The sequence below is a fragment of the Artibeus jamaicensis genome, unplaced genomic scaffold (genome assembly GCF_021234435.1).
Source record: "Artibeus jamaicensis isolate MK-2021 breed Jamaican fruit bat unplaced genomic scaffold, CSHL_Jam_final contig_233, whole genome shotgun sequence".
In the NCBI taxonomy this organism is placed as follows: domain Eukaryota; kingdom Metazoa; phylum Chordata; class Mammalia; order Chiroptera; family Phyllostomidae; genus Artibeus; species Artibeus jamaicensis.
This window is the reverse complement of record NW_026521486.1, coordinates 50927909-50939419: the sequence shown is the minus strand read 5'-3', so window position 1 is coordinate 50939419 and position 11511 is coordinate 50927909. Positions and strand designations below refer to the sequence as shown.

At 51.4% G+C, this 11511-nt stretch overlaps 1 protein-coding gene and 1 long non-coding RNA gene across 2 annotated transcripts; one reads left to right on the top strand and one right to left on the bottom strand.

Annotated features, from left to right (window-relative positions):
• The first annotated feature begins 1665 nt into the window (after window positions 1-1665).
• On the top strand, window positions 1666-11480 carry KRT82 (keratin 82). The gene is made up of 7 exons (XM_037137509.2): window positions 1666-2070; window positions 4096-4304; window positions 5814-5874; window positions 6566-6661; window positions 7004-7168; window positions 9633-9758; window positions 11256-11480. The coding sequence occupies exons 1-7, from the start codon at window positions 1666-1668 to the stop codon at window positions 11478-11480; spliced, it is 1287 nt and encodes a 428-aa protein (XP_036993404.2).
• On the bottom strand, window positions 7594-9704 carry LOC128626877 (uncharacterized). The gene is made up of 3 exons (XR_008390969.1): window positions 9619-9704; window positions 9202-9327; window positions 7594-8478 (listed from the first exon to the last, which is right to left on the bottom strand). It is a non-coding gene; the product is annotated as an uncharacterized LOC128626877 (long non-coding RNA).
• Window positions 11481-11511: the final 31 nt, after the last annotated feature.

Sequence of the window (11511 nt, the reverse complement as noted above, 5' to 3'; positions counted from 1 at the left end):
CTGGCGAGAACCTGGAGGGCGTGTGCTCTTTGGTCTGACTTCTCAGCATCACCATCACCACCAATACCATCTCTTGGGCCCAGAGCTGTGACATTTCTTTCAGGGCCCCAGGAGAATCCCCTTCTCATGCACTATGCAACACCCCAACCCATCATCGCCCATAGTCTCTTATTGCAGCCCTCACCTGCCCCAGCCCAATCTTCTTTCCTCAGCGTGCTGGGACCCAGAGTCAAGACTATGCAAAAGGGGAACATTGCGAAATGTCACAGTTGACTGAGAATTTCTGGGCACAAGAAAGGTTTGAGTTCCAGTCTCCTAATCTATAGGTAGGAAAGCCAAGAAACAGGAAAATACAATGCATACTGACAGCAGACCCCTGATTCCTAACCCAGGCTTCCCTCCACCAGAGCGGCAGAACACAGAGATGTCAGAAAGGATGGAACCGAACCCAGCCTTGGCGGAGTTGAACCACTCTGCTCCTCACTTTCCTTATCTATGAAATACAAGCTCCATCATGGTGCCATCATAAGAATTAAATGAGATAATGAATGTAGAGCTCAGGGTGGTCCAGCACAGAGGAAGCACCCAATAAATGTTCTCACTATTACTGAGTTGATTCTGCCCTGGGAGAAGTCACAATGTGAAAGGGAAAGACCTATTGGCCACAGCAGCAGCTTCACTGATGGGACTGATGGGAAGGGGGAGGGAACAGAATAGGGGTAGTAGTTCAAGCATCTTCAAAGAGCTGTGACCTGGATGCTGGGAAGAAAGCTTGTAACCCATATCCACCTGAATGATTCTGGAGGGAAACAACTGTCCCCAGAGATGTTCTGGGGCCTCAGGGAGGCGTGGGGTGGGGTGGAGTGGGAAGAAAGGGAAAGAAACAGCAACATGGAGCCCCAACCTAATGATCAACATTGCTGCATGTTTTGGAGAAAGCATCCCTTCTTCTCCTCTCGTCAAGTACAAGGCATCTCCTCTTGAGTCCCTTGTGGCCTTTCTGGACTAAACAAGCCCTAGAGACAAGACTCTGTGTCTGGAGGCTTCTATCTCAGGAGCTATAGGAAGACAAAGTGTAAGGGAGCCAGAGTCAGGATCCTGCCTGGCCTGAGGAGAGGCAGGGTCCAGCCTGCTTACTGAGGCTGCCCCCACCCAAGAACCTTCTGCCCCGGGAGCTCCTAGGATCCATGATGGGCACCTGGGCCTGGAGCATCTGCAGAAACACATAAAAACAGCCTTGAGGAAGTAGAGCATCCTCAAACATATCTCCATTGGCCTCTAATTCATGCCCCCTCTCCTGTAAAATGGCATAAAGTCTAAACTCTCCCTTCCCTTGAGATGGAGACTCTGAATATGCCAAACACATCTGTCTGGTTGACCCTTTCATCACCTCTGTAAACAAGGAAGCAGGACACATGGGACTTTTATAGGGCCACCAGCACTGACCATTGGCACCTTTTCTCTGCTCTTTGCTACCCTAATTATCCACTGGGGTACTTAGAGCTGCCAATCTCGCAAGCTCATAAACTTGATTTAATAGTGATTTGGAGTTTGACCCAGCTCAGCCCTCCATCCCACTACCAGTTAAAAGGGTGGGAGCTGAGCTGACCTGAAGCTCTCCCATTCTCCCCACCAGGGCCCACCTCTCTGCCTCTCTCTCCTGCCATGTCGTGCCGATCCTTCCAGCAGGGCTCCAGATGTGGTAGTCGGAGCTTCAGCTCATGCTCAGCTGTCCTCCCCCAGGTGGTCACCCACTACGCAATGAGCAAGGGGCCATGCCGGCCAGGGGGTAGTGGGGGCCTCCGGGTCCTGGGCTGCCTTGGCTCACGAAGCCTGTGCAACGTGGGCTTTGGGAGGCCCCGGGTCGCCTCCAGGTGTGGCCTTCCTGTCTTTGGATACCGAGTGGGGGCCACCTGTGGGCCTTCTGCCTGCATCACCCCTGTCACCATCAATGAGAGCCTACTGGTCCCACTCGAGCTGGAAATTGATCCAACTGTGCAGAGTGTGAAGAGGGACGAAAAGGAGCAGATCAAGTGCCTCAATAGCCGTTTCGCATCCTTCATCAACAAGGTAAGAAATCTGGGACAGTCGGATGCAGAGAACATCTTGTATCTGGTCCAGGGGGGCAGGAAAACACTGACCATAGGAAGCCATGGTTCATCTGTTGGCCTCTTCTGTACTCCACAACCAGCAATCATTGAAAGTGGGTGAGATCAAGGTCAGCACGAAACATTTCTGTTTGCTGATCCTTTATTTTCAACATGTCATCTCTCTCTGGATATCACCAAGGTTGCTTGAGGTCAGACTACAAGAGGAACTTCCAAAGCAATGATAGATGCTGAGAGGAACAACCTAAGAGGCCTTCTTGATGAGGCTTTAGCAACAGAGCTGCTTTCTAAGTGCCTGAGCTGGGGCCAGACCTTTGGGTGTGGAGGTGGGAATGGGCACCGTGACCTCGGAATTTGCCACCAGCTTAGGCCTGTGATGAAGAGAAGGTGCAGCAATGAGAGCCAGGGATGAGGGGGCTTGTGACCAAAGTCTTATATCTGTCAACCCAGAGCCACAACTCTGAAAGCCTTCGGGAAAGGGAAGGCGCTGAACTATCTTGTCACCCTGCACCACCTCTGGACTGCTCCCCACACCTCAGAAAGGCTCTTGGGGATCAGAACCCATGCCAAAGTCTGAGTAGGCACTTGTGGTGACTGCAAGGTTTAGGGCAAAGAGTCTTGAACCAGAAATCAGGAGACCCATTGGCTCCAGTCCTGACTACTACCCTGAGGCCCTATGCAAACCATTCACCTCCCAGTCTCAGAGAAGTTCGAGGAAAGTGGGGGAATGGTGGTGGGAAAATTAGAGGAGATAATAGATACAAAAGCCTTCCAAAAAGGAACTTGTTTTAGTAAATAGGAACTGTCCCACAGTTTAATTTTGAAAGCTTGTAAGTTCTGGTTGTAAGCCCATTCTGTCAGCAGCATCACAACACCCCCTGTGAGGCTGGAAACCCCCTGAGGACATCGCAGTTCATCAGAAGTAGGGCAACATTACTTCCTCTACAGTTCTTCTAGGAGACAATACATAGTAGGAAAAATCCCAGAGCAAGAACCGGACACCATGTTCTGTCTGCCGATGGCTAGCTGGGTGACCATGGTCAACGCATTCAGCTTCTCCTAATCTAGGTTTCCAAGCCACAGAAATGGAGGGGGTGGGCCAACAGCTCTCCACATTACTGTATGAGGAACTTTTTTTGGATGCAGCCATGCATGACGGGGCCGAGTGTGAAAACAGCTATAAGTCCTGGGACAGAGCCTTTGATACCACCTTCTCCCCCACATGTCCCTGGGCTGTAACTGAAGAGTGCCCAACCCCTCCCGGGTGTAATGTCATTCACTTACATTAGTAGGAAGACCTATGAAGTGCTCCCCATGCACAACCCAAAGTAGGAGCTTTGGGAAAGAAAACAAGGCTTAAAAGGATGGGATGGCCTGGAAAAGGTTACAGGCTGGTGGGAGGCAGGGAGGCAGGCAGGCAAGGCTAGAAGGAGGACCTGCCCCAGGCCTTTTCAACATGTCATCTCTCTCTGGATATCACCAAGGTTGCTTGAGGTCAGACTACAAGAGGAACTTCCAAAGCAATGATAGATGCTGAGAGGAACAACCTAAGAGGCCTTCTCGATGAGGCTTTAGCAACAGAGCTGCTTTCTAAGTGCCTGAGCTGGGGCCAGACCTTTGGGTGTGGAGGTGGGAATGGGCACCGTGACCTCGGAATTTGCTATCAGCTTAGGCCTGTGATGAAGAGAAGGTGCAGCAAAGAGAGCCGGGGATGAGGGGGCTTGTGGGCCAGTGTTCTTTCCACTACAACATTCAAGCCCTGGGTGGGAGGTGGGTCCTATAAGCTTCCCCAGGCAGGAGAGACACAGAGACATAACTTCAGGTGCCTGTCTACCGAGAGACCCAATCTGTAAATTGCAGCATGTTGGTGGCAGTGTGTCAGGAGAGAGAGCAGAAACTGATTCACTGCCCACACCACCATTTACTGTCTCCAAGCCATGGTCCCCAAGGAGCCTGCTGTCCAGTGACATCCTGTTCTTGGCTGCAGGTCCGGTTTCTGGAGCAGAAGAACAAGCTGCTAGAGACCAAGTGGAAGTTCATTCAGCAGCAGAGGTGCTGCCAGAGCAATGTGGAGCCCATCTTCGAAACCTACATCTGCAACCTCCAGAGGCAGCTGGACTGTGTGGCCGGGGACCGAGTCAGGCTGCAGACCGAGCTCTGCAGCCTCCAGGATGCACTGGAGGGCTACAAGAAAAAGTAAGTCTGCTCCGACTTCACCCTGCCAAGGAACCCAGGGCGAGCTACGTAAACAATCTGGGTCTTGGTCTCCCCTTCCATACAAAGTTTTAGGGAAACCTAAAAATAAGTTTGTTAGTTGAAAGAGCAACTAGGTAGGATAATGTAGGCAGAGCATCTAGGATACTGCCCATTGGCACATGGTAGAAACTCTGAAACTGTGCATTGGTCTTCATCTCCCTCCCCATCACCCTGCCTAAGGAAGGTCCTTGTCCTCTCTCTCAATGTGAAATATGATCTTTCTCCTGCCATTTCTGGCATTCCAGGGCTCCACTCCAAACCACCTGTTCTGACCTATCTTCTACCAAGCCTTTGGCATTTCCTGAACTGCATCTTATTCCCCAAATAGGTCCCCATACCCTCTTTACTCCAAGGTTTTGCTTCCCCTGTTTTTTCTTCTGATAGGCCTCCAGCTCAGCATCTCCTTGAACCACAATTTGCAGCTCGAGATGATGAGGACTCTGGATTTTAAAAGTACTACAGTAGGAGGAGGATGAGGTTAGAGGGTATTTTAACAAGAATAGCCAACACTTAAATGATACATGTTCCATGCCAGGCTCAGTGTTTTGCAGATATTAACACATGTGATACATTAACTCACAACAGCCCTGTGAGGCAGGACCAGTGTTATCCTCATTCTACAGATGATGAAACTGGGGCACAGAGAAGGCAAGTCACAGTCACATGACTAGCACTTGACTATGGCAGGATTCAAAGCCAGGGGTGAACTCCTGGCCCAGTGCCGGCATTGCAGAAGAGTTCCTTCCACTGGGAAAAGGAAGGATGGGCGTCAGGAAGCACAGCAAAGCTTTTAACGTATCAATGTTCTCTTCGACCTGAGTCATTCTGGCCAGACTGAACCTCTTGACCCCGACTCCATTGCCTTGGAGGGCAGTGAGTGGGCGAAGCCCTGGAGGAAATAGCTGGGCTCTGTCTGCGGGTCTGGTAAATGGGTAATTGCTACCTCTGCAATAGACCTGCAGATAGGGGTCAGGCCCAGTACTCTCTGGTGAGGAGGGCATGGGGTCAGCTAGGATTTCAAGGACTACAGCCAACTCTCAGACCAACACGATTCATAGACAGCCATGCCAGCCACAGGCAGCCAGCTTTTCACCACCTTTCCATAGGAAATGATCAGCTAAAATGGGCTTCCTTAGCAGAATGAAGACAGAATAAAGTTAGCCTTAGGAAGGACTCCCCAGAAGATGATTCATCACAAGAACAGGCTAATGGGAGTGGAGTAAACTGGCAAAGTAGCTAATGAGAGGCTATGGTAATAATCCACTGTCTTGAGTGGCTAGAGCAGCTAGAGGTGTCCAGAGACAGGAGAGGGACCTGATGCTCCTTAGAGCACTGAGTCAGTAAGAGGCGGCTTCGCCCCACAAAGGCCCCTTCTCTTAGGTGTGATACCAAGGTCCCTTCCAAATTCCACAGGTTGACTAAAACTGTTTTTCCTGCCCATGCCACCAGATATGAAGAGGAGCTGTCCCTGCGGTCCTGTTCAGAAAACGAGTTTGTTGCCTTAAAGAAGGTGAGGGAGTTGGCACAGACAGGGGGAGAGCCTCCTGAGTGGGCCCAGCTGGCCTGGGGACACCCGGGGCTGGCACCGTGTCCAAACAAGTCTGCAGCCCACCCACATGCAACAGCATCTCGCAGCCCCAGGTCCCAGTGCTAGTCCAAGTGACAATGAAGAAGAGAAGGTCCAGCATCCCCACCCCTTGCTAAAGGGCAGTGATTGATTGGGCCTCCGCTTCCCAATTCATAGGGGCCAAAGCTGGTTAAGGTTGTGTCTACACCTGCCCAAGAAGCCGCAGAGGTAACCAATGCCAAATCAAAGGCAAAACAAAAACTCTGACTCAAACCCCAAAAGATGAAAGCCATTGCCATGATTTCCCAGACAGATAGCTAGGTAGCTCCTGGCCCAGGCTCTACACAGTGAGCTCTGAGAAGCTGCATTCAAAGCTCCTTTAAACCCCTTTCCCTTTAGATCCTTCCTCAACAAGGTGCCATGCCCAGGCATGCTGTCCTGGGGCTAGGGACCCCTGCCTCCATCTTTGGCTTTGTGGTCCCTTCACTTTCACATGAGCTTAACAGAGAAAATGTAGGTCCCACACCTGCCACCTGCCACTAGCCTGCTGGGAACGGCCCAGCTGGTGGATGGGCTGGGGGCCCTTCCACGTTCCCCCAGCCCCAGGTTATAGTTGTCAATGCTCTGAATACAGGATGTGGATACGGCCTTCCTGATGAAGTCTGACCTGGAGACCAACGTGGAGGCTCTGGTCCAGGAGATCGACTTCCTGAAAGGCCTGTATGAGGAGGTACCTGCAGCCATACCACCTGCAGGTGGCAGACCAGGGGCCAGTTCTGTGAGGACCCAGGGTTGGGAAAGCTCCTGCCCAGTGGGTACATTTCAGGACAAGCAGACTGCAAAGTGAGCATGTGAAGAAGTCAGCACTGGACAGCTGGTTCTCAGCCAGTGATGGCCCAGACCTTGACTCCTGGGTGTCTGTGTAACTAGCATGAGGGACAGGGAGCAAGTTGGTGATTGAAGGCCCGAGACAGTCACAGCAGAGTCCTGTGTGAAGCTGCTACAGGAAGGTCAGAGTAGGTTCTCCCCCTGTATCCTCAAAGACCTCACCCGTCCTCACCCGACCCCCCAGGAGATCTGCCTGCTCCAGTCTCAGATCTCAGAGACCTCGGTTGTTGTGAAGATGGACAACAGCCGGGCCCTGGATGTGGACGGCATCATTGCCGAGATCAAGGCCCAGTATGACGACATTGCCAGCCGCAGCAAAGCTGAAGCGGAGGCCTGGTACCAGTGCCGGGTGAGGCCCAGGTTGGGGAGGGGGCCCTGAACCCACTTCCCCACAAAGTAGGTGGGAAGATCATGAGAGAGCCAAGGGAACCCCGAAACCCCAGTCCCTGGTGTTTCGGCCAGGCCCCTGGCCAGGTGCCTATGGAACATTGGAGAGTGGACAGCCCAGGCATATTATCACGGCACCAGGGTGCCCCAGCTTTATTTACCCACAGGCTCCCTTGACCTGAATTCAAGGAATATTAATTGACAATGATGGCAAAGAGGGTCTGGGCTTCACAGTGTCAGAGGAGGTTAAGGCATGGGGTGGTACTAATGGTGAAGCAGAAAGGGTGATTCAGGTGGCCCCAGACTTAGGTAATGAGGAGCTTGCTGTACGGACAGTTGGCGTCCCTGAGGGCAATTTGATGGAACAGATATCGTGTCAGTCTCACCTGCCCCATCTGTGAAAGGCACCATGTATCCATTCGCTTATCCATTTATTCATTCGACAGCTGTTCCTTGAGCATCCATTATGTGCCAAGCACTGTTCCAGGCAGGGAACGAAACAGACAGCAATCCCTGCCTTCATGTCACTTTCATTCTAGAGGCAGGGACAGAGGGAGGACAGACAGCGAACAAGACAAACAAGTGTTTGTGAGTTAGATGGCGACGCGTGCCATGGAGGAGAGCATGGGAGGTGTTGTGGAAATGTGGTTTGAAGAAGGTAGCAGGGGAAGGATGGTCTTACCGAGGTGTGTGGCACCATGAGGACACTAAGCGACAGGCCACCCCTGTGCTCAAGGACACTACAGTCCATGGGGAGAGAAACGAGTAACCAACCAAATGGAAAAACCCGATCGCATGCAGTGCCCGGAATGGCAGAGCCATCTGCATTTGATCTGGATCTTGAAGGCCAAGCATGATTTCAATCAGCAGAGCAGGAGGGGAGGGTGCATCTGGCTGAGGGACAGCAGTAGCCAGGATGCCGAGCATGAAAACGAGGTTCCCAGTGTGAAGGACCATGGGGACGTGGGGCTGGAAGGGGAGCATAGGACCAGAGCACAGCAAATCTTCAGAGCTGTGCTAAGTAGTTTGGACTTGTTTTCGGAAGCCAATGGGTACCGTTGCTCAGAGAGTGCCCCAAGCGATATTCTGCCCATTTTCTGGAGATCCATGGTGATCAGAGGTATGGAACCCCTGGCCTGAAGTGAGTTCCCAGTGATTCTATGGTCCATCCACACCAGGGTTCATCCCTTCTTCTCCTGCTGTTCTCCTGGGCCGCCCATCAGCCCATCAGTCAAGGGGGCTCAGAAGAAACAACCTTGGTTCCCCATGCATCTAAGTCAGAACCAGAAAGACAAGTCTATTGTTTAAGGATTGTATTTAGCTGTGACGACCAGAAAGTTTTTCAAAACATTAGTTAAAACAACTTCAGTTTTCCTTTTTTTTCTCAAATAACTGGAAGTACAGAAATAGACTTCAAGTTATTTCACCCAAGGGGTCTATGTCATCATCAAGGATACAGGCTCCTTCTAGCTTTCTATTCTGCCACCCTTAACATTGCTTTATTAATCTTCATGGTTGCCTCCTGTCTCAAGACAGCTGCCAGGCAGAAAGAAGCACGGAAGGAAAAAAAATGCCAACTGAGTCATCCCCCACTTCAAAGAACTTTTCTGGAAACCCTACCCAGTAAGGGCCATAGATCTCATTGATAAGAAGGCTGAGTGATACTCTCCTATCTGGGCTCAAAAGGAGAGTTCTGTTTCAGAAGAGGAGAGTGGACACTGATGAAGCAATTGTAGGGCTTTCTCACAATAACCAAATACCCAAAGGGCCAAAGAGAGAGATTTGTACTTTGTTTTGCAGTTTCCATGCAAAACGCTCCTCTCTACTGTGTGCAGAAAATCTAGGTGGCTAATTTTCAAACATCTGTCATCTAGAACATGCTAGTCAGAAATTGGCTTCAGAGTTGCAAAGTTTAAAAAAACGTTCAGCCAAGGTAGAAATAACATTGCATTTTGTTTTCAATTGCTTTGGACAAGAATATCCCACTATTCTCACCTTGGGGTCAGATACAGTCCGTCCTTGGTTCTCGGTCTGTCGCCACCCCATGCTGAGCATGGAAACCTCTTCTGAGATCCCAGAGGGACATCTGAAAGGGAGGAGCCCTCAGCAGACCTTTGAGCTCTGGGGCAGAGAGACAAGGACAAGACGCAGAACAGCTAAACAGAGAGGAAGGAAGCACAGAAGTTGAAGGAGAACTTAATAAGCCCGAGTGTTTAATGCTGGGAGGTAAGAAAGGAAGGAGGAGCAGCCCAGGAAAGAATCCCAAAACTGACCAGAAATGGGCAGGGAATGAGGAGAAGAGGGAGTGTGAGTATCCAGGGGGCACCTGAGTCAGGAAGCTATCGGAGGAGAGACTTGGGACCGTGAGAGAAGGGGCCAGGAGGTACCACAGCAGGGCACCGGGGTTCTGACCTCTCGTCCTGCAGTACGAGGAGCTGCGGCGGACCTCCGGGAACCACTGCGACAACCTCTGCAACCACAGAAACGAGATCCTGGAGATGAACAAGCTGATCCAGCGGCTGCAGCAAGAAAATGAGAACGTCAAAGCCCAGGTGAGGCCAGAGAGACCTTGTTCCGAGGGCTCATCCTAGGCTGACCCACGGCCTAGCCTGGTCATGTGGGGCGGCTGCACCCTCCTGGGAGTGCTGCAGAAGAGGGAACAAACTTAAGCTGCCTCACACAAGAGGGCACAGCCCTACTACAAAAGAGCTGACCAACTGCAGGAGAAGCAGCCTTGGAAACAGCGAGGTCCCCAACAGAGGCCAGGCGACCTACTGTCAAAGATGAGATGGCAAATGTGCTTCAGTAGATGGCAGCATAGAAAAGATGGTCCCCCACAGTCCCTTCAGACCCCAAGACTGTAATTTAATTATCCTGAAATTCAAGGTGACTCTGCAGAGTTCATAAAATTGGACCAACCCTGTTCTCCTGGGCTGGTGAAGACCAGCCAGACACTTAAAATCTATTAGCCACGAAGAAATTGCTCAGTGTGTCTCAGAGAAATTCCTGGATCTCCTCGAGGTGTTCCAGACAGGTGGACTGGGACAACTCCCCCAGAGGAACGATCCCGGGATGAAACCCACAGCAGATTTAAATCTGCCATGTAACCAGGACCGTGGGAAAACTCACAACACTTGTCACCAGATGTGTGTGTTTTCTCCCACACCGAGCAATTCTGCAATACCAGCTGGGTATCTTACACTTTAACTCCATTCTGACACTATCTACATGGAAACAGTATCAGATCCCACAGGTGAAGGGCTGTCCCACCAGTCCCACAAGACTGCCCTGCTTCAGATGCCAATCACAAGTCCAGGTTGTCACCTTAGCTTCTGACCAATCTTCTGTGCCTTGGAACCCCCTTCTCGGGTTTGATTAGTTTGCTAGAGCAGTTCACAGAACTCAGGAAAACCGTTAACTTGCTGAGTTTCTGGTAAAAGGATATGACACAGGATACAAACAAACATGCACGTGGAAGGCATGCACAGGGCAAGGTGTGTGAGAAAGGGCACAGGCTTCCTCGCTCTCTCTGGGTGCACCGCTGTCCCCACGGCTCCATGTGTCCACCAACCTGGAAGCCCCTGAGCCCCACCTTGGAACTTTTACGGAGGCTTCCTCACGTAGGCATGGCCTGTCATTTCCAGCCTCTCTCTTCAGTCTGGAGGGTGGAGGGTGGGACTGAAAATTTCAAGTCTTGGATCATGTCCTGGTCTTCCTAGGACCCACCCTCACCCGGAAGCCATCCAGGAGCCCACCCAGAGTCACTCATTAGGACAAAAGACACTGCTGTCATTCAGAAAATTCCAAGGAACTTAGGAGATCTTCGTAAAGAACCTGGGACAAAGACCAAATATTAGAAACAAAGATGATTGCAGTGTTCTTATCACGTATGAAATTATAAGAGTTTTAGGAGCTCTGTGCCAGCACCAGATAATGGAACATATACGTACTCTGTTACCTCAAAATGACCATGTTCCTCTCTGTTCCTCTGAGAGTTGGCCTAGGGCTCCAAAGGCCCCCAGTAATGCTTTCTGTGCCCTCTCCCCCAGCGCTGCAAACTGGAAGCTGCAGTGACCCAGGCGGAGCAGCAGGGCGAGGTGGCTCTCAACGATGCCCGCTGCAAGCTGGCTGAGCTGGAGGCCGCCCTGCAGAAGGCCAAGCAGGACATGGCCTGCCTGCTCAAGGAGTACCAGGAGGTGATGAACTCCAAGCTGGGCCTGGACATCGAGATCGCCACCTACAGGCGCCTGCTGGAGGGCGAGGAGCACAGGTGAGTCAAGGATGGGCCCCAGGCATGGACACTAT

Bases quoted from the DNA above. Each gene is read 5' to 3' on its own strand.
- KRT82 (XM_037137509.2), top strand. From the start codon at position 1,666: ATGTCGTGCCGATCCTTCCAGCAGGGCTCCAGATGTGGTAGTCGGAGC. The intron at 4,305-5,813 runs GTAAGTCTGCTC...CCATGCCACCAG, and splicing joins CTGGAGGGCTACAAGAAAAA to ATATGAAGAGGAGCTGTCCC. The intron at 9,759-11,255 runs GTGAGGCCAGAG...CCTCTCCCCCAG, and splicing joins ATGAGAACGTCAAAGCCCAG to CGCTGCAAACTGGAAGCTGC.